The following is a 20,890-nucleotide window of genomic DNA, read 5'->3' on the forward strand; positions in this document are numbered from 1 at the left end:
AATTATACATCAATAACATTTTTTTTACTTTCTTGTTATCCATATATCCTGGAAACAATTTTTTTTTTAAAATTATATTTAATTACACATACATACGTTTTTATTGTTTTGTTTCATGTGCACACTGTTAAGCTTGATTTATGCTTCTGTGTTAAGTTTATGTGTACCCTGCACCAGGGGTCCTGAACTAAAGTCCAAAAGGTCTGGTCAAATCAAGTCCTCCCAACTTGAGATCCTGTTATTGGGCAAAAGGTTTTTTGTTTTTTTTAGAATGAATTAATTCTTAGTGACATGCACATATTCTAAAAAAGTAAAACTGTTTTATTAGAGAGTATGATGTCATCGAAATAACTAAAATAAATAATTGTCTAATTTTTATTTCAAAGCTTAATAATAAGTATTTTTAGGCTTTTATGTTTTCAGAGATGTGGTTTAACATTTTGCAGCAACTAGTGGCCTTACTACGTTTGTTGTAGATGAATAAAGGCGTAAACGTGTCTATTCATCTCTGAACACTTCACTTAATTATTTACTGTATTTTAACAATCTGTCCGTTTCTCCCACTCGCTGTGTCGACTGTTCACATGCAGCATGGACGCTGCTACTGTTGCTCTACTCACGTGCTGCTCACGCTACGCTGCGTAGATAAAGCTTTAGATCCTGAGCCTCGACACATATTTCTAGTGTAAGTGAAGTAGATTAATCTGAATTTAAGCAGTTACTGCTGCTGAAACTTTGGATGTAATGTTTAAACTTGAGTGTCTGCTTCCACCTTCCACCTTCCACCAGAGATTAGACCCAGCAACCACAGGACCCACACACCTCTGCCAAGATGACCAGGCTGTGCCTGTTAAAAAATAAAACATAGGCTTTATTATTTTACCGTGCGTCTTTGTATTCTGGACAGACCACCTTTAGTTCACCATTTGGGGGCTACTGCCCTACACCATAGGCTATATCAGTGTAAGCACTTACAGCAGCTGGTTAGTTTAGTGTTAAGATCACTGTCTTCCATGTGGCAGACTGGGGTTCGAATCCCAGCTGTGGCCTAGCTCCAGTAGAGTTACGCTTACCCTGCCTAGCCTTGTAAGTCGCTTTGGTTAAAAGCGTCTGCCAAATGACTAAATGTAAATGTACAGGTGTAGGGTGTAGTTGCTGCGTCGCTCTGCAGTTACACCACCAAACCACTAGTGTGCGCCATATTTACATTTACACTTATTACAGTAAGTTATTGTTAAATAAATTAGTTCTATCACCTGAATATAACTCACCTGGTCAGAGTGTGTTTGTTCTCAAAGCGTCCACCAGGTAGTGTATTGACTCCCCCACCTGGTTTGCAGCCTCCAGAAGCACCACCCTCTTATCTGGAGACAGGAAATTAAAACTTTATTTCATTGTATGGAGTTAGTTTGGTGTCAGGAATGGCTTTAATCAATACGAGCGACAGATTTAAATATACTTCAGGTATCAGGTTCGGAGTCTGTGACTCACCTTTCTGTCTCTCTCGCCACCTGTTTGTCTCCATCATATTCCTCAGTCCGTCTACAGTTTCCTGCAGCCACTTCTCTGAACTACTCATCCCACAATTCTCTTCTTCTTCAGGCAGACGGGTATCTTCTCTCTGTAACTCCGCCTCTTTTGGCCCCTCTTCTCTTCCTATTGCGTGACTGAGACACCTGTCACCTGCAGGCTCCTCCTCACAGTAGAGGTCATGTGACAGTTGGTCGTCCTCGTCTGCAATGAGCGAGTCAGAAGTTGGTGTGGCATTTCCCTCTGTGTCCTGCATGTCCACGCTGCGTGGCGTCTGGTTGGAGGGCTGTCGAGTCTCCGTGTCCACGCTGCGTGGCGTGTGGTTGGAGGGCTGTCGAGTCTCCGTGTCCACGCTACGGGGCGTGTCGTGCTTTTGAACCTCTATGTTGTTTAATGCCTGAAAAAATGTATTGGTTAATTTAATATTTTAGTAAAATACTAAAATAAATGTAAACACACATTTAAAAACTTTAAATAAATGAGAACATATATGACAATACAAAGCAACAAATTACAGAGTACCAAAAATAATTAAATAAAAACAAATTAAAATGAACAAACCTATACATATTGTAAATAAAATTTAAAAACATTTACAATTCAGTGTATATTGTAGATTTATTTATTTATTAGTATGTATGTTTTTTTTTTACATTAATTTAACATGAGTAAAGGCTTAAGTACTACAAGTACTAAGAAATACATTTTTCGAAAAATTTACCTGTGTGAGCATTTTCTGCAGACACAGGTGGTGTTGTCTCAGAGTTTCAATGGTAACCTCCATCTCTGAACACCTGTCCTCCAGGAGTCCGTGCTCTGATTGGACAGTGAGTCTCCACACCTGCAGCTCCTGCTCCAGCAGCCTGAACAAAATTATGGAGATGATAAAATATAATATATATAAAATATATTAATGCTATTTCTGATTTTCAGTCTCACCATTTGTCTCTGTGCAGGTTTCTGACTTCACTCAGCAGAGCAGCCGCGTCCGTCTGTTTAGAAACACAATGTTACTATTGTTTATTTATTTATTTAACAGTCACTGTAGGTCAGAGGTCACCTGCTGAGTCGTCGTCTCCTCGTCTGTCTGCAGTGCTTTAGACGAGGACGAAAGGGGATGCACTGAAGCATCTTGGGAAACATCTCTGTCAGAGGCTGGGCTTTGATGGACAGCTGAGTCAACCAGTAGTGTTGAGGTATCAGAGGGGGGCGGGCCACTGAGACACAATTTAAAATGATTATAATAAATCATACAAATAATGAAATAAATTTAATATGTAATTAAATGTTTAAAGAAATATAAACATTTAGTTGTTTGAATTTTTGAATTTAAAAACATGGACAACAAGTGTGTTAAAATATGTCTGTGAAGATTCTCAGTCTTCCTGAAACTGGATACTGATGAAACCATGGTATCCTTTGATGTCACATTCCGCTTCACCAGCATCCCCACTACTGATCCCTTAACATCCATGAAGAGAAGACTGGAAGAAGACAGCTTCCTCTGCACAAGAAGCAATCTTAGCCCAGTCCAGATCTGCTAGGCTCCCAGACCTGTGCCTCGACTACCACCTACTTCACGTAGAGAGGTGACTTTTACAAACAGAGACACGGCTGTGCCACAGGTTCCCCAGTGTCTCCCATTGTAGCAAACCTATATATGGAGGAAGTAGAGAAAAAAGCTCTCAGCTCCTTCCTGGCATGACACCAACCCACTGGTTCGGATGTGTGGATGAGATCAAGATCCAGGAGGTACAGGCTTTCACAGACCACATTAACTCAGTGGACACCAACATCAGATTCACAAGGAAGGACATCAAAGACAACTGTTTGGCTTTCCTGGACTGTGTGGTCATCATTAGGACAGGCAGCAGACTGGAAATAGAGGTTTACAGGAAATTCAATTCAATTCAATTCAATTTTATTTGTATAGCGCCAATTTACAACAGAAGTTATCTCAAGGCACTTTACAGTGTAAGGTTTTAGACCTTACAGAAAATATTTATACAAAAAATTATAGAGAAAACCCAACAATCCCATTTGAGCAAGCTTTAGGCAACAGTGGAGAGGAAAAACTCCCTTTGGAGGAAGAAACCTCCAGCAGAACCAGGCTCATAGTGGGCGGCCATCTGCCTCGACCGGTTGGGGTGAGTGGAAAGAGAAGAGAGAAAAGAACAGCAGGCAATAAAGACAACAACAAGTATCAAGAACATTGGGCAGATGAACTGGATTCTGGAGATGTACAGCTCCAGGCCGAGGATACCTGCAGAAAAGTACAGAGAGAGGGAGACAGAGAGGAGGAAACACAACTAAAAGAGAGAGAAGACACAAAGTTAATGACATGCAATGGTGGCATTTGCATTGATACAGGAGAAAGGACAGAGGAGAGGAGCTCAGTTTATCAGTAGAGGTCCCCCAGCAGAATAACCTATATCAGCATAACTAAGATCCATCTCTAACTATAAGCTTTATAAAAAAGGAAAGTTTTAAGTCTAGTCTTAAATGTGGAGAGGGTGTCTGCCTCCCGAACCTGAACTGGGAGCTGGTTCCACAGGAGAGGGGCTTGGTAGCTAAAGGCTCTGCCTCCCATTCTACATTTGGAAACTCTAGGAACCACAAGTAAACCTGCAGTCTGAGAACGGAGAGTTCTGCTTGGAAGATAAGGAACTATGAAGTCTTTAAGATAAGATGGAGCCTGATTATTAAGGGATTTATAAGTGAGGAGAAGAATTTTAAATTCAATTCTGGATTTAACAGGGAGCCAATGGAGAGAAGCTAACGTTGGAGAAATATGATCTCTCTTGCTAATTCCAGTCAGAACTCTGGCTGCAGCATTTTGGATTAACTGGAGGCTCTTTAATGAGTTATTGGGACATCCCATTAATAAGGAATTACAATAGTCCAGTCTGGAAGTAACAAATGCATGGACTAGTTTTTCAGCATCACTTTGGGACAGGATGCTCCTAATTTTAGCTTTAATGTTTCTTAGGGGGAAAAAGGCAGTTCTAGAGATTTCTTTGATGTATGAAGTGAAGGAGATATCCTGATCAAAGATAACTCCGAGATTTCTTACAGTATTACTTGAGGCCAGAACTAAGTCATCAATGGTGAGAATGTGTTTAGACATAGTGTCTCTGAGATTTTTAGGCCCAAACAGTATAACCTCTGTCTTGTCCGGATTTAGGAGAAGGAAATTGGAGGACATCCAGGTCTTTATGTCTTTTAAGCATTCCTGAAGTTTGACTAATTGATTAGTTTCTCCTGGTTTCATAGATAAATATAGCTGGGTATCATTTGCATAACAATGGAAATTTATAGAGTGTTTCCTAATAATATTGCCTAAAGGGGACATATATAAAGTGAAAAGAATCGGACCAAGCACAGATCCCTGTGGAACTCCATAGCTGACTTTGCTGTGCATGGAAGACTCATCATTAACGTGTACAAACTGAAATCTATCCGATAGATACGATTTAAACCACTCTAGTGCTGTTCCTTTGATTCCAATGACATGTTCCAGTCTGTGTAATAAAATGTTGTGATCTATAGTGTCGAATGCAGCACTAAGATCTAACATGACGAGTATAGAGAGTAGTCCATTGTCTGATGCTAGTAGAAGATCATTAGTGACCTTTACCAGTGCTGTTTCTGTACTATGATGTACTCTAAATCCTGACTGGAAATCTTCATACAAGTTATTGCTATGCAGGTGGTCGTACAATTGCTTAGAAACTATCTTTTCAAGGATTTTAGAGATAAAGGGCAGATTGGATATTGGTCTATAATTCGCTAAGACCCCTGAGTCCAGAGTAGGCTTTTTGAGTAGGGGCTTGACTACAGCAACCTTAAAAGCCTGTGGTACGTAGCCTATTTGTAAAGACAGATTGATCTGATCTAATATGGACGTGCTGATCAAAGGTAAGACATCCTTGAGGAGTCTAGTCGGGATGGGATCTAAGAGACATGTTGATGGTTTAGAGGAATTAATTACTGAAATTAATTCAGAATGATCTACGGGGAGGAAGCAGTCTAAGTACGAGCGTGGATCTAGAGTTGTTGTACAATCCATGCTATATGCAGGGATGATCTGATCAATTTTTTCTCTAATAGTTATGATTTTATTTGTAAAGAAATTCATGAAGTCATTGCTGCTGAGAGTTGAGGGAATACTAGGGTCAACCGAGCTATGACTCTTTGTCAGCCTGGCTACAGTGCTGAAAAGAAACCTAGGGTTGTTCTTATTTGCCTCTATTAATGAGGAGTAATATGAAGTTCTAGCTTTACGCAGGGCTTTTTTATATATTATTAAACTATCTTTCCAGGCTAGGCAATATTCATCTAAATTGGTGGAACGCCAACTCCTTTCCAACTTACGTGATTTCTGCTTTAAGCTACGGATTTGTGAATTGTACCATGGAACTAACTTCCTCTGACTCACTAGTTTCTTTTTCAGAGGAGCAACAGTATCAAGTATTGTTCCAAGTGAAGCACCAGTACTATTAACAAGATAGTCCACTTGTGCTGGAGTAACATTGAAATAACTGCCTTCCTCTGTGTTGGTACATGGCTCTGAAATAAAAGATGGAATCAGCTCCTTAAATTTGTCAACAGCATTTTCACATAAACATCTACTGTAGAGAATCTTATCTGTAGGTTTAGTAAAGTCTTGCACTGTAAATTCAAATGTAATTAAGAAATGGTCAGATAAAAGAGGGTTTTGGGGAAAAACTATTAACTGATCAACTTCCACACCGTATGTTAGAATAAGATCAAGGGTGTGATTAAAACAGTGAGTGGGTTTATTTACATTTTGGGTAAAACCAATGGAGTCTAATAGTGAATTAAATGCAGTGTTGAGGCAGTTATCATTAACATCTACATGGATATTAAAGTCACCCACTATAATGACTTTATCTGCACTAAGAACTAAATCAGATAGAAACTCTGAGAATTCAGTTAAAAACTCAGAGTAAGGGACAGGAGGACGGTACACAATAACAAACAGGACTGTTTTTTGATTTTTCCAGTTAGGATCAGAGAGGCTAAGAGTGAGGCTCTCAAACGAATTAAACCTATGTTTAGGTCTGGGGTTGATTAACAAACTTGCGTGGAAGATTGCTGCTACTCCTCCACCCCGACCTGTGTTTCTAGGAACATGATAATTAACATGACTTGAGGGGGTGGACTCATTCAGAGAGACATATTCATCCTGCTGCAGCCAGGTTTCAGTAAGACAGAATAAGTCTATTTGAATTATCAAATCATTTACTAAGAGGGATTTAGACGAGAGAGATCTGATATTTAAAAGTCCACATTTGATTGTTTTCTTGTTATTTTGTTCTAAGAGAGGAGTCTTTATTTTTATTAGGTTTTTATGAATAACTCCTCTTGTGTTAGTTTTAGATATAAATAATTTAGGTAATCGGGTAGCAGACACTGTCTCTATGGGGTTATGGTAGTTTTGGGGGGGTGACGGCTGTAAGGAAGCTGCAGAGAGGTGTGTAAGACTGCGTCTCTGCGTCCTGGGCTCCACTCTGACATGTCAGGGTTGAGGTCGTCTAATAAACTCTGCCATATTCCTAGAGAGTTGAGATGCACCATCTAAACTCACTTCCGTTTCCGCTTCTTGGAGGACGCGCGTGTTTTTTTCGTCTGAGAGCAACAGCGGGATTTTTTAACTCTACACAACATTTCTTCTACAGTTCTACAACTCAGGTACGTTTAAGATGACTAATATTCAGCTTGTTCAGTGTGTGGAGTGCAGGATGTTTAGACCGTCTTCCTCCGTCGTTAGCGACAATTTTACCTGTGACAGGTGTGTGCTAGTTAGCACTCTGACGGAGAAGATAACAGCGTTAGAGGAGCGCATCCAGACTTTAGAGACGGTTAGAGAGAGCGAGAGTAGTGTTATTTCTTTAGAAGACAGTCTGGGTGCCGCGGGCGGAGATAGCCAGTCCCCGACTCCGGCATTAGAGCCCTCACAGCGGGGCGAGTGGGTGACGACTCGGCGGCATACTCGCGCAGCCAAAGCTAAGGCTAAGGCTAAAGCTAGCCCACCGGAGCACACCACCCCCGCGCTTCACGTGTCCACCAGGTTTGCCCCCCTCAGTGATTCACCCGCTGAGAAACCTGGAAGAACTCTGGTTATAGGAGACTCGATCATGAGACAATTGAAATTAGCCAGACCTTTAGGGGCTCCAGCGGCTGTGGTCAGGTGTATCCCGGGGGCCAGGGTACCGGACATTGAAGGCAATCTTAGGGCCTTAGGACAGCATAGCTTTTCTAAGTTGTGGTACATGCTGGAGCTAACGATATACGCCTTCGTCAGTCTGAGGTTACCAAGAATAACTTTAAAGAGGTGTTTAAATTAGCGAAGGCGATGTCCGAAGTGGTAATCTTCTCTGGCCCCCTCCCAATGAGACGAGGTGACATAACCTACAGCAGGTTATGGTCGCTGAACCGCTGGATGTCCAGGTGGTGCTCCGAAAACAACGTGGGCTTCATAGATAATTGGAGTACCTTTGAGGGCAAACCTGGCCTGTTAGGGCGGGACGGTGTCCATCCCACTCGGGAAGGTGCTGCTCTCATTTCTTGCAGTATAGCTCATAGTCTAAGATCAGGCCTAGCTAGTCGCTGACTACCCAGAGTCCAGGCCAGGGAGCAGACAAACAGGCTAAACCAACCGTCTGCTAGCTGCACAGAGTCGTCACCCAGGGTTCAACATATTGAGACTGTGTCTGTTCCTCGAGCTAAACAAAAAGCTAGAAAAACCCAGAAAGTATGTTTTAATAATTTAATTAACATACAGACCTCAAATTCAGAGCACACTGATTGTGCAGCCAGCACCTCTGACCTGAAGTTAGGATTGTTAAATATTAGATCTCTTACATCTAAAGCTCTTACTGTTAATGAAACTATCACAGATCAGGAGTTTGATATACTCTGTTTAACAGAAACCTGGATTAGACAGGACGAGTATGTAGCTTTAAATGAAGCAACTCCTCCTGGATACAGCTACATTCACCAGCCTCGTCTGACTGGTAGAGGAGGAGGTGTCGCAGTTATTTATAATGATAAACTGACTATCGTACAAAAGCATGTACACAAATTTAAAGCTTTTGAATGTCTTTATAGTAACATAACAAGTATAGATACAAATATAAAGTCTGCTCAGCCGATCCCGCTAATTATCATTTACAGACCCCCAGGGCCCTACTCTGAATTTCTTTGTGAATTTGCAGATTTCCTTTCTAACCTAGTTGTTTCTGTAAACAAAGCATTAATTGCTGGAGATTTTAATATTCACTTTGAGAATCCAGAAGACCCTCTGAGAACAGCATTTATGTCCATATTGGACTCGCTAGGAGTAGATCAGTGTGTAGTAGGACCCACTCATAAAGCGGGTCACACCTTAGATTTAATAATATCATTCGGTTTAAGTATAAGAAATTTACTTACGCTCCCACTGTCTGAAGTTATCTCAGACCACTATCTTGTTTCAACTACAGTGTGTCATATTAATAATGTATACTCAGCGCCGCGCTATCGCATTAAACGTACATTTAAATCAACTACCGCACAGAGCTTTATTAGTAATCTTCCAGAGTTACCAACTTTGATTGGATCACCGTCTGACACCACAGAACTAGACCAGGCGACTGAATATCTCGAGTCGTCATTACGTTATACCTTAGATAATGTAGCTCCAGTTAAAAGAAAAGTCATCAGAGATAAGAAACTTGCTCCTTGGTATAACGATGACACGCGCGTCTTAAAACAGACTACTCGAAAGTTAGAACGTAAATGGCGCCAAACTAAATTGTTAGTATTCCAGATAGCGTCGAAGGAGAGCATCCTGAACTATAAAAAAGCTCTTAGTGCAGCTAGATCAACGTATCTCTCCACTCTCATAGAAAACAACAAAAATAACCCTAGATTTTTATTTAATACAGTAGCCAAATTAACTAGAAAGAAAACTACTGCAGATATCTCCATAACAACGTTGTGCAGTAGTGAGGACTTCATGAACTTTTTCAATAACAAAATTGTAAATATAAGGCAGAAAATTCAAGCTTTAAAACCAGACAATTTAGTTGACGCAGGTGACGAGCTAACCTCAGCAGATCAGTACCTAGATTACTTTACTCCTCTTGAAGAGAATGAACTAATTTCACTCATCTCTTCTGCAAAATCTTCAACCTGCACATTAGACCCTATACTGACACACTTTCTAAAACAGATAGTGCCAGAAATAATAGAACCCCTGCTGACAATCATAAATTCCTCACTCAGCTGTGGGTATGTCCCAAAGTGTTTTAAATTAGCAGTTATTAAACCGCTAATCAAGAAACCTGATCTCGACCCCTGTCAGCTGTCCAATTACAGGCCGATATCAAACCTCCCCTTTATCTCTAAGATTCTCGAAAAGATAGTAGCTGGGCAGCTATCCTCGTATCTTCATAGAAATAACATACATGAACTCTATCAGTCAGGATTTAGGCCTCATCACAGCACAGAGACGGCACTTGTTAAAGTAGTAAATGACCTATTGGCCGCTGATCAGGGTAGTGTCTCTATGCTTGTGCTACTCGATCTCAGTGCAGCTTTCGACACCATTGACCATAGTATACTCCTTCACAGACTAGAAAATGTTGTTGGAATTAGGGGAACGGCCCTCTCCTGGCTTAGGTCCTATTTGACCGATCGTTATCAGTATGTAGATCTAAATGGCGATTACTCCACATGCTCTCCAGTGGAGTTTGGTGTTCCACAGGGTTCAGTTTTAGGCCCCCTGCTTTTTTCCCTCTACATGCTTCCTCTGGGCAACATTATCCGTAAACATGGTATTAACTTTCATTGTTATGCTGACGACACACAGTTATATGTTTCATCAAAACCAGATGAGATCAAACTGCTTAATAAAGTTGAGCAATGTGTAAAGGATATACGAGACTGGATGCTAATTAACTTCCTTCTGCTAAATCCTGATAAGACAGAAGTACTAGTTATAGGATCATCTGCAGCTAGAAGCAAGATGTTAGACCACACCGTAACTCTAGATGGCCTTTCCGTTACATCTAGTGCAACAGTCAAAGACCTTGGTGTGATTCTAGATTCCAGTCTTTCATTTGAAGCTCATGTAGATAATGTCACCAGGACAGCTTTCTTTCACCTCAGAAATATTGCCAAAATAAGGAATATTTTGTCACTAAATGATGCAGAAAAATTAGTCCATGCTTTCATCACCTCTAGGTTGGACTACTGTAATGCCTTACTGTCTGGCTGTTCAACCAGGTGCATAAACAAGCTTCAGTTAGTTCAGAATGCAGCAGCGAGAGTCCTCACTCGAACCAGAAGATATGAGCACATCACCCCTATCTTATCTACACTTCACTGGCTCCCCGTGAAATTTCGCATTGATTTTAAAATACTACTTTTGACATTTAAAGCATTAAATGGTCTTGCGCCGCATTATCTAAGTGAACTGCTAGTGTCTCATGATCCACCACGCCTACTTCGCTCAAAGGATGCTGGCTGCCTGTCAGTACCTCGTATCCTAAAAACTACAGCTGGGGGTAGAGCTTTTTCTTACAAAGCCCCAAAGTTATGGAATAGCCTTCCAAATAGCGTTCGGGACTCAGACACAGTCTCAGTGTTTAAGTCTAGGCTGAAAACCTATTTATTTAGTCAAGCATTTGAGTAAATAGATCTGGGAAGGACTCATGGACGTAGAGCATTATGTTGAACTGGTATGTTTAGATGCTGTCTTCCCAACTCTCACTGATCACTCGGGTTTGTTGATGGTGAAGTGTTCGGTTGCTCTACATCCCAGTGCGCCCTCATGTCTGTGTTTCCTTCTGAACCCACCCTTTTAGTTAGGCTGTCATAATTAGTCCTGCCGGAGTCCCTGCTGCACTACACTAAATATACATTCACCTCAAACTTTATCTGACTGTGAATACAACTAACTGCAATCTCTCCTCTTCTCTCTCTTTCCCTCTCCCTCTCTCTTTTCCCTCTTCCTGTCTCTCTGTCGAGCTACACGTCATTCCACCCTCTGCCCTCTGGTCCTGTCTGACTCGTCCTGATGCCCAACTTCTGGCTGGAGATCTCGTCGCCTGGATCCACCGTTTGCCCTTTGGGATGCGTTTGGAGACTGGATTGGTCACAAGCTACTATGATGTCGGTCCCGGCCTCGGCGGACGTCGGAAGCCGTTTCTTGGAGGTCTCGACTCAACGCTCGATAGTCAAGGAATGGAACAAGTCTGCCTGCAATAACTAACTGGACTCCACATTAACTTAAAAGACATTAACTGTTATACTGGACTGCCTGCTGCCTACACAGCATGTAATCACCCATATGAGGATGGGTTCCCTGTTGAGTCTGGTTCCTCTCAAGGTTTCTTCCTGTTGCCTTCTCAGGGAGTTTTTCCTTGCCACTGTCGCCCTCGGCTTGCTCATCAGGGACAATCACATTATTATGACTCATACACATACACTGTTCATGGACTGTTCTTTGGTTGTGTAAAGCTGCTTTGTGACAATGTCAATTGTAAAAAGCGTTCTACAAATAAAATTGAAAAATTAAACCCACCCACAAGGACCCATACTTTTTGTTCAACATCACCCACTACAACACAAACTCGGAGTCAACAGGACTCATAGAGCACAAAACATCCCCTTCTCCACAGGAGCCCAAAAGAAGGAAGACAGGCATCTCAAGACAGTGCAACTCAAGTGGGCCTTCAACAAGGCAGCAACCTGTTCCATAAAAAGAACAATGGAAGAGCCATTGTTCCAGGTCGAACGCAAAAACCTGGTTATGCCTTACATGGCTGGGGTTTTAGAGGAGCTGAAAAGGATTTTTAGAAAACACAGGTAACTCTTTTGTCTTAATTCAATTAGACCTATCTGCAGCCTTTGACACTGTGAACCATCAGATCCTTATGACTGCACTCTCTGACTCTGGATCAGCTCTAGCCTGGCTTTGGTCTTACTTGTCTGGACGAACCTTTTCAAAGTATCCTGGCAGCGGCGTGATCCTGACTCTCATAACCTTTCCACCGGTGTACTGCAGGGCTCAGTCCTTGGTCCTCTTCTTTTTTCCATCTATATTTCTTCTCTAGCCTCTATCATCCATTCTCATGGCTTTTCATATCACTGCTATGCGGATGACACACAGCTCTACCTGTCCTTTCCGCTGGATGACTCTACTGCACTGACTCTCACGCATCTCTGCCTGTCTCTCTGACATCTCTACTTGGATGCATGAGATGCAGCAGCACACCTCATTTTCAATCAGCCAAAAAGGTCTCATGTCACACTACTTTTCGCATCTCTGCATTGTCTTCCTGTGGCTGCAAGGATTAAGTTCAAAGCTCTGTCTCTTGCCTACAGAGCTATCCACTCTACAGCTCCAACCTACCTTAACTCAATCATTCAGGTCTACATCCCCTCCCGTCCACTGCGCTCGGCCAGTGAATGACGTCTGGTGGTACCAGCACCACACAGTAGACACCAAGGAAAACTCTTCAGCTCAGTGATCCCACGATGGTGGAATGAGCTGCCAAACTGTGCACGCTCAGCCACCTCACTTTCAATATTTAAAAAACTGCTGAAAACAGAACTCTTTTTACACATCTTCCTTTGCAAAAAAAACAAAAAGCTTTTCTGCTCTTCTGTTCTTACATCTCTTGAACAAACACTTCTTCAACAGCCCTTTGCTCTGATGTTTTTTCTCCTTGACTTTTAAATTTTGTTTGTTTGCCTTGTTCCTCACTTGTAAGTCGCTTTGGATAAAAGCGTTTGCCAAATTACTAAATGTAAATTTAAATATAAAGATTGGACTCCAAAACAGCAAATGAGTAATATAGTGTCTGTGGTCCAGTGAAGAACGCTCTGAGCTGTAGATTGGAGAAACCAAACAGCCGCTACACAGGAGGAGTAACACCTCAGGACCTGGATCAGCTTTGGACAGTGGATAAAGGACAGTGAGGTTCACATATTGGACAAAGAGGACAGGTGGTTTGAAGAAGGGGTGCATATGCAAATCAACACCACCTCACTCAACAGAGGTGGAGGACTTAGACACAACCTTCTGGTAGGTGCGAACTGGTCCTGATCTTATAAGATCAGGACCAGTTCGCACCTACACCAGGCTGGACACCTAACCCGTTTTAGGAGACAGAGGGGTCCGGTTACCAGGACTCAATCTCCAGATTTTCTAGTTCTGTTAGTAAAAAGTTGTTTAATTTAAATAGAAGTTATAAAAGTTATGTAAAGGAAAAGGTAAAGATTTTAACAGATTTATCTGTAATTTCATTCAGTTTATTTATAAAGTGCCAAATCACAAGCAAAGTCATCTCAGCACAATTTACAGTGTTTAAGGTTTAACACCTTACACATTATACCTATACCGAATTATAGGTGTTTAACATGTCATAAATAAAAATAAAAAGTGTTTTATGTTAATATTAATTAAAAATAACTTTATGTGTAGTGTAATTAATTTCTAAAAAAATATTTTCAGCATCAGCAAATTTAAAAAAATCATATTTATTAACGAGGACAGAGACAATGACCAAAGTCATTATAAAAAAATTGTTTACCAGTTTTTTTCAAGCTGTGATGTCTACGTGACACTGATCAGCACCTGCCTCACCTGTTCTGAGTTTCCCCTGGCTCTACCCACATCAGGATCCTACTCAGATCAGCTTCTCTCTGAGTGTGTCGCCAAGGCAACAGGGCATAACGAGCACAGTACAATAACGAGGACAGAGACTCCCTCCAGGTGGGCTGATAAAAACAGGAATCCAAGATTAAAAACAAAACCTGTAAAGTCTGAATGTAAGTTTACCTGTGAATGCTCTACCAGCATGTTTCACCTGTGTGTTTTCATACCTGGGTGCAGAACTCGAGCACTGGATGGTGGATTTTGTGTTTCCTTGTCTGTCTGTCAGTCAGGAAGCAGCACTGACACACATGGACGTTCACACACTTCATACAGCGAAATCTGAACACATCCAATAAATAATCCATTGCAGGTCAGTAGAGCACAATTGATCAGAACTCCAGTAAAGTATAACCCTAACCAGAATCTATTCATATGTAGAAAAAGATCTGCGGGACTCATTAACAGAATATTTGGTGTGGATTTACTGGGATTTGTTGATACAATAGTGAATAGTCACCAAACAGTGATACTTAAAAGTCGAATCGACTGTGATCAGTTATTAATTCAATTCAATTTAATTCAGTTTTATTTGTATAGCGTCAAATGACAACAGAAGTCATCTCAAAGAATTTTACAGTTATATTTGTATACACTGTATACAGTTATACAAATATAACTGTATACAGAATTATATAGAAAACCCAACAACCCCACTGAACAGCACCAGGAGACAGTGGAGAGGAAAAACTCCCTTTAGACGAAGAAACCTCCAGCAGAACCAGGATCAGGGTGGGCGGTAATCTGCCACGACCGAACAGAGTGAGTGGAAAGAAGCAAGAGAAAAGAACAGCAGGCAACAAACAACAAGAACAAGCAGCAAAAACACTGGATAGGTTGGTAGGACCAGTAACTGGACTCTGGAGATATACAGCTCCAAGGAGGAGGATACCTGCAGAAGAGAATGGAGAGAGGAGGAGACACAACTAGAGGAGAGAGAAGACACATAGTTAATGAACATGAATGAACATGAAATGGTAGAATTTTAATGGATAGAGGAGAAAGGAGAGAGGAGAGGAGCTCAGTTTATCAGTAGAGGTCCCCCAGCAGACTAACTTATAGCAGCAGAACTAAGAGATGATTCAGAGTCACCTGATCCATCTCTAACTACTACTTTTTCAGCATCACTTTGAGACAGGATGCTCCTAATTTATAAAATTAGCTGTATTAGACTTTGTTTAATAAGGAAATCCCACTAGGAATCTAGTTTTTATCATGCTTAAATACCAAACAGTGAATATTCATAGAGATGATGTTTGGTCAAATGATAGACATGGTGTAGTTTGACTTGTTTAATGTCAGAGTCTAGTTTAACTGTGGTAGAAGTATTTGGAGTTCTGATTGGCTACCATGTGCTTACCTGAGTCCAGTGATAGGGAAAGTCTTGCAGGTGTGGCAGCGGACGGTGTGACAGATGTTCTGAGTAATGGACAGCCGGTACAGTGCAGGTAGCCATAGCAACAGCTGTGGATTGCTTTGTAGCCACAACAACACATGTTCTACGCCCACCGTCGGAGTCATTACCTGTAGACAGAAAATGTCAGCACATGGGGCAATTTGATCCCTCGCAGCCACGTGTGTTTTCTTCTCACCTTATTAAAACACGACCTCACTGCTGCCTCTGCGCTGCCAAAAACGGCTTCCTCCTGCACCATTAGAGGAATCTGAAGACATGAACACACCTTAGAGACAGGAAAGGGGCATTTTGGGAAATGTCTGCTTCAGCATTGTTACCTGGCTGAGGTCCTGTAGTAAAGATCTGAGTCCAGACCTGCTGACGCATCCTGAACTGTTTTCTGAAACACCAATCAGAGCTAAACACAAAGAAACACAGACAGGATGGTAACATTACAACTAACAGGAGCAGGGTATTTTATTGTAAAGATCAGGGACACATCACTGAGCACAGGGTTCAACTTTTCAACCAGAACTAACAGATCAATTTTAATATACATGTACAGACACAGAACAACAGGGCGAGTGATGATGTGTTCCTTAGGGCTCTGTTTGTGATCGTTTACACTTTCAGTTTCCACACTGAAACATTTAGAATGTTTGTGTGTGAGACGTTTGTTTGTCACCTCTGTATTTGTCCAGCAGGTTGTCTGCAGACAGAGCGATCAGCGCAGTTTGAAGAGAAGCGGCAGAAACACGACCAGTCTGAGTCCTAAAACACAAAGACACTTGAGCAGTGGGATTCAAACACTGAGGACCTGTGTAAAGGTTTTATGTAAACCCGGACCGGTCATAGAGCCTGAACATCAGACTGCAGCTCTCTCCTGGAGCCGGCACAGCCACATGATCCACGCTGTTGAACATCCTGTTCAGAGTCCGGGTCACTTCCTCCCTGTTCAGCCCCACGTCCTGCAGCCTCTGAGGTCCGATCACAGAGTGGACTGCTGCCACGACAGGTCCGATAGAGACGACATCCACTGGCAACACAAACACATTTATCTGTTTTCTAAGTGAGAGATGAAATATAAAATAATACTAAAAATGTTATATGAGATGATTCCAACGATTTATTTAGTTTGAATTAATTTTTTGGAAAATAAAATCTGTCGAAGCATATGTGTGTGGTTATCTTCTATAGCTGACAAGTCTTTGATTATCCCAGGGCCGACCCGTTGTTAGATACACATTTAAAGTTCTTTATTTGTAAAGTAATTATTACTGGGGACTAGTGTAGAAATGTTTCCTCTTCTGCTGTCTTCTCCTCTACCTCTCTCTAACCCTCATACATCACAGGCCCCCCCCCCCCACATAACATTCCTGAGGAACTAAGTATATGTGTACCATAAAGAAAACATAAATTCTTCTACACATAGGCTGACTGTTTAGACCATAAATTTCCACTACAGGTCTGTGTTTGTGTGGTCTGCTGTTCCAGAACCCATCTCCTACCCATGTCCTGTCTATGAAGCCTTGTCCTGTCTAGTATCTTTTGCCTTCTTTCATACTGAAGCTGCTCTTTTCTCCTACACTAGTAAAACAGCTAGTGTAGAAATACACTAGAAAACAGAAGGTTGGCAGAGGTGTGACTGTTTCACCTAACGAGTCTATTCAGTCCAGAGGTGGGGTGAAACCAACCTGGAGGATAAATTAGTGTCTCTAACCAACTATCTTCAGACTGAAGAAGCTACTTGATGATCAGTGAAATGTTTCCACCTAACAAGAAGGAAGTCTAGTTACCAGGACTCAACTTCCAGAGAACTTCTCTGCAATCACCAAAAAGCAGGAACACGATTAGTGAAAACTATCAGTAAAATACATGTTTGAGTACTATGGTATGACGTACAGAGTACTGTCTAGCAATACTCGGACGTAGCACCAGCACAGAAACAAAGTACGTCTATGTTGTGATACTCACTGTGACAGAGTCTCTGCAGAGATTCGAGCTTTGTTGCGACTCTGTAAACCGACGCTCGTATTTTATTCGATTCCTCTGGACAGGAAATAAAGAAACAATAGAACAAATAGAACCTTTGGATGGTTTAAATGTGAATTTAATGTCTAACTCATGATATGGCTAACTCAGCACAGTAGAGATGGGTTTACCCATGTGGTCCAAATCCACAATGGTTCACGTCAGTCTGAAACCACAAGGACAGAATTAGCTTAGTTCTTGATAAATTGTTGGTCATATTGAAAGACATAAATCATTCAAATTGTTCAAGTGACAAGAAGAAGACAGGAAGTCCATCTCGCACCTGGTTCACCTGCATCTACCTGGATCCTAAAACCTGGCTCAAAACTAGGACCTGCATTATTAAAGACACAGGTTTCCTGTTACAGAAAGGGGGTAGACTAAGGCTCTGCACATAGATCTGATCTGAGATAAAGCACTTTTTGAACTGAAAATCATACAGAGACCTGCCAGGAGAGACCAGAATAATAATCTTGACCTGGATGTGTGCAGAACACGCCCCCTTCACCTTTACCCTTCAATGTTCAATTAAAATCAATTAAACTCTGTGAGAAATGGATCAACTAAAACTAAACAAGAATTTGTTCACAAAAAACTTGGGTCCATGGAGAAGCTAGTGAAACACTGAGAGATCCAACTGGTTCTCTGAGACTTTATTAAATCCTGGTTTCAGCAACAGACAGTAAAACTAGTCCTGCACAGACACAATGCATTTGGTGTCTGGGATCAGAGAGGTTTGTGAAATCAGGTTTAGGTTCTGCTACTGATTAAATAAAGCAGCATTAACTAATGACAACTTATTCATTAGAGATCAATGAGATCAGCCCATATGGAATAAAACCATCAAAAAACAGCTGCAGTGGTGAAACATTTGTCAGACATAAACCAAACTTCTTGTAAAAAACAGTCAATTTAAGGAAAGAGACAGTGACAAAGGGTGTGATCAGTGTACCTCTGCTGCAGGTTTCCTGAAGTCGCTGTGGTGTCACACACTCAAATGCCCAAGTGTAGAAAAAAGCTCCACAGGCAGTTTGGACCGTTTCAGTGTTTGGTAAACAGGAGAAAGGATCAGGTGAGAACGTGGTGAAAAAGGCACCAGGTTCAGTAACAGATGGACCCAAACACAGAGCAGAGCTAACATCAGGTGAAAGATGAGCTCAAAAACTGTGGCGGTATGGAGTGAACAGGTGCAGCTGGACAGAGGGGGAGGGGGGTGGGTGGACAAGTGAAAAACTGAGTGCGAAATGAAAGATAGAAAATAGCAATAAAGATGAAGATTTAGTGTTTGTCCTATTACAGCAGGTGAAAGAGTCTCTGGGACCTGACATGTTAAATGATGAACGAGTGAAGTGTCAGATGAAGGGATGATGAGGAAACAAAGTAGAGACAGTGTGATGGATCTGAAAGACGAGAAAGGTTCATTAGAGACTCAGTAGAAACACACTCACCTTCCTTCGGCGTGTTGCAGTCACCTGCTGCCTGTTGACCAATCAGCAGCCAGCAGAGCGCTGACATCCACACGGTGAGTGAACAGCACAGTTGTGATCATTAGTGTCGTTAGCAGCATTAACATCAACGTGGACACAGGAACTTTAAAGAAACATTTCACGTCATTCTTGGATCATTTGGACTGTTCAACACATTACAGCTCGTTGTGATCACTCAGTGAAGCTGATGTTGCAGTTAGTGGATCTGAGCACCAGAGGGCGCCGACATCCTGTTCCAGGTATGTTTCTTACTGAGACACTTGCCTTACCTGCATCCACGTTCCCTCTCTTGCGTCTTTTCCTTGTGTATTAGTTCCTCCCAATAAGGATACATGTAGCCATGCAAGGAAAAGATCAGAGGATCGAGGAATCGAGGAAACATGAGACGTCCTCTCCACTGAACTGTCACCTGCCGCGTGTTGAACAGATCAAAGTCTGTCGGACTCCGTGGTCACTTTTGCTAGATTGGAAATTAAAATAATTAACAGTTCTATTTAAATTCATGTTGACAATCTCTTGTGTCAATGACTAAACAGTTTGTTTCTAGTGAAAGTTGTCCACAGCTCTTTGTCAAAGAGAACTAAAGATCTGTGATTCAGATGATAGATCTAAAAAACAGAAAAAATAGAAAGTTGGATTAAATTCGATTAGATGAGACTCATCTTTATTGTCATTACAGATGTACAAGTAGAAGGCAACGGAATGGAGTTTAGCACCTAACCAGGTGCACTGTCTTCCTGTAGCTGCTGCATCAGGTTCAAAGCCCTGACCCTGACCTGCAAAGTGGTCAACTCAACAGCACCGACCTACCTGAACTCCCTCCTCCACGTCTATAATCCCTCCAACGTCTTGTGGTGCCCTCACCTCACCTCAAAAGATTCCAGCTCAGTGGTTCCACAATGATGGAACGATTTGCCCACCACGAGCAATTTACTTTCTTCTTTTAAGTTCTTCTCCTTGACTTAGTTATTTTGACTTGTACCTCACGTATAAATTAACTAAATAACTAAATGTAAACGGAAATGTGTGTAGGTGAGTAAGGGGGTCATCATTGTCACTGACGAGGTCAATCACTGCAGAGTCGTCCGCAATCTTGATGATGGACTTGGAGCCATGCACACATCTGCAGTAATGACTGAAGAGGGAGGAAAGGAATGGGCTGAGCACACTGGGCTGATGGTGGTGGAGCATGTGTGGCCTGACCTGACATGCTGAGGTCTGTGGGTTAGAAAGCCCAGTATCCTCTTACAGATAGAGGTGTTGATGCCCAGATTTTAAAGTTTGGTGGTGCAGTGCTCTGGAGGTTACGTCCTCTATGCTACTATTGCTGCAGTATGAAAATTCGTAGGGGTCCAGTGTGAGTGGGAGGCTGTCCTTCAGGTGTGCCAAAACCAGTTGGTCAAAGCACTTCATAACCATGGGTGTGAGTGCTACGGTGCAGTAGTTGTTCAGGCAATTTGGGGTGGATTGTTTTGGAAGTGGCAAAGTGGAGTGTTAAGCATGTCGGCACAACTGCTTGGCTGAGAGACAGGTTGAATACGTCTGTGGGTGTCTTACATTGGTTTTGTTTTAGAGGTAGTATTTCTGATGTTGTGATGCAGTTTCAAGAGGTTTCTGATAAAAAGGTGTGACAATTCAATAAAAGACTTCCGCAAAAGAATTCCCTGTACACCTCAGACTTCAGGTACAACTCAGAGTCCTGTCATCTTCAGAAGT

General features: G+C 41.8%; 1 protein-coding gene across 1 annotated transcript; it reads right to left on the reverse strand.

The window, feature by feature from the left end:
• Window positions 1–53: 53 nt before the first annotated feature.
• On the reverse strand, window positions 54–19,202 carry dytn (dystrotelin). The gene is made up of 17 exons (XM_026363002.2): window positions 19,136–19,202; window positions 17,971–18,021; window positions 17,611–17,705; window positions 17,351–17,393; window positions 16,503–16,692; window positions 16,342–16,427; window positions 15,995–16,074; window positions 15,853–15,924; window positions 15,621–15,784; window positions 14,431–14,542; window positions 14,192–14,325; window positions 2,591–2,747; window positions 2,470–2,522; window positions 2,252–2,393; window positions 1,492–1,927; window positions 1,272–1,364; window positions 54–847 (listed from the first exon to the last, which is right to left on the reverse strand). Exons 1-16 carry the CDS (start codon window positions 19,200–19,202, stop codon window positions 1,276–1,278), a joined length of 1,971 nt encoding a protein of 656 aa, XP_026218787.1. The 3' UTR covers window positions 54–847; window positions 1,272–1,275.
• Between the last annotated feature and the right edge of the window lie 1,688 nt (window positions 19,203–20,890).

This window comes from Anabas testudineus, chromosome 2, assembly GCF_900324465.2.
Source record: "Anabas testudineus chromosome 2, fAnaTes1.2, whole genome shotgun sequence".
Taxonomy (NCBI): domain Eukaryota; kingdom Metazoa; phylum Chordata; class Actinopteri; order Anabantiformes; family Anabantidae; genus Anabas; species Anabas testudineus.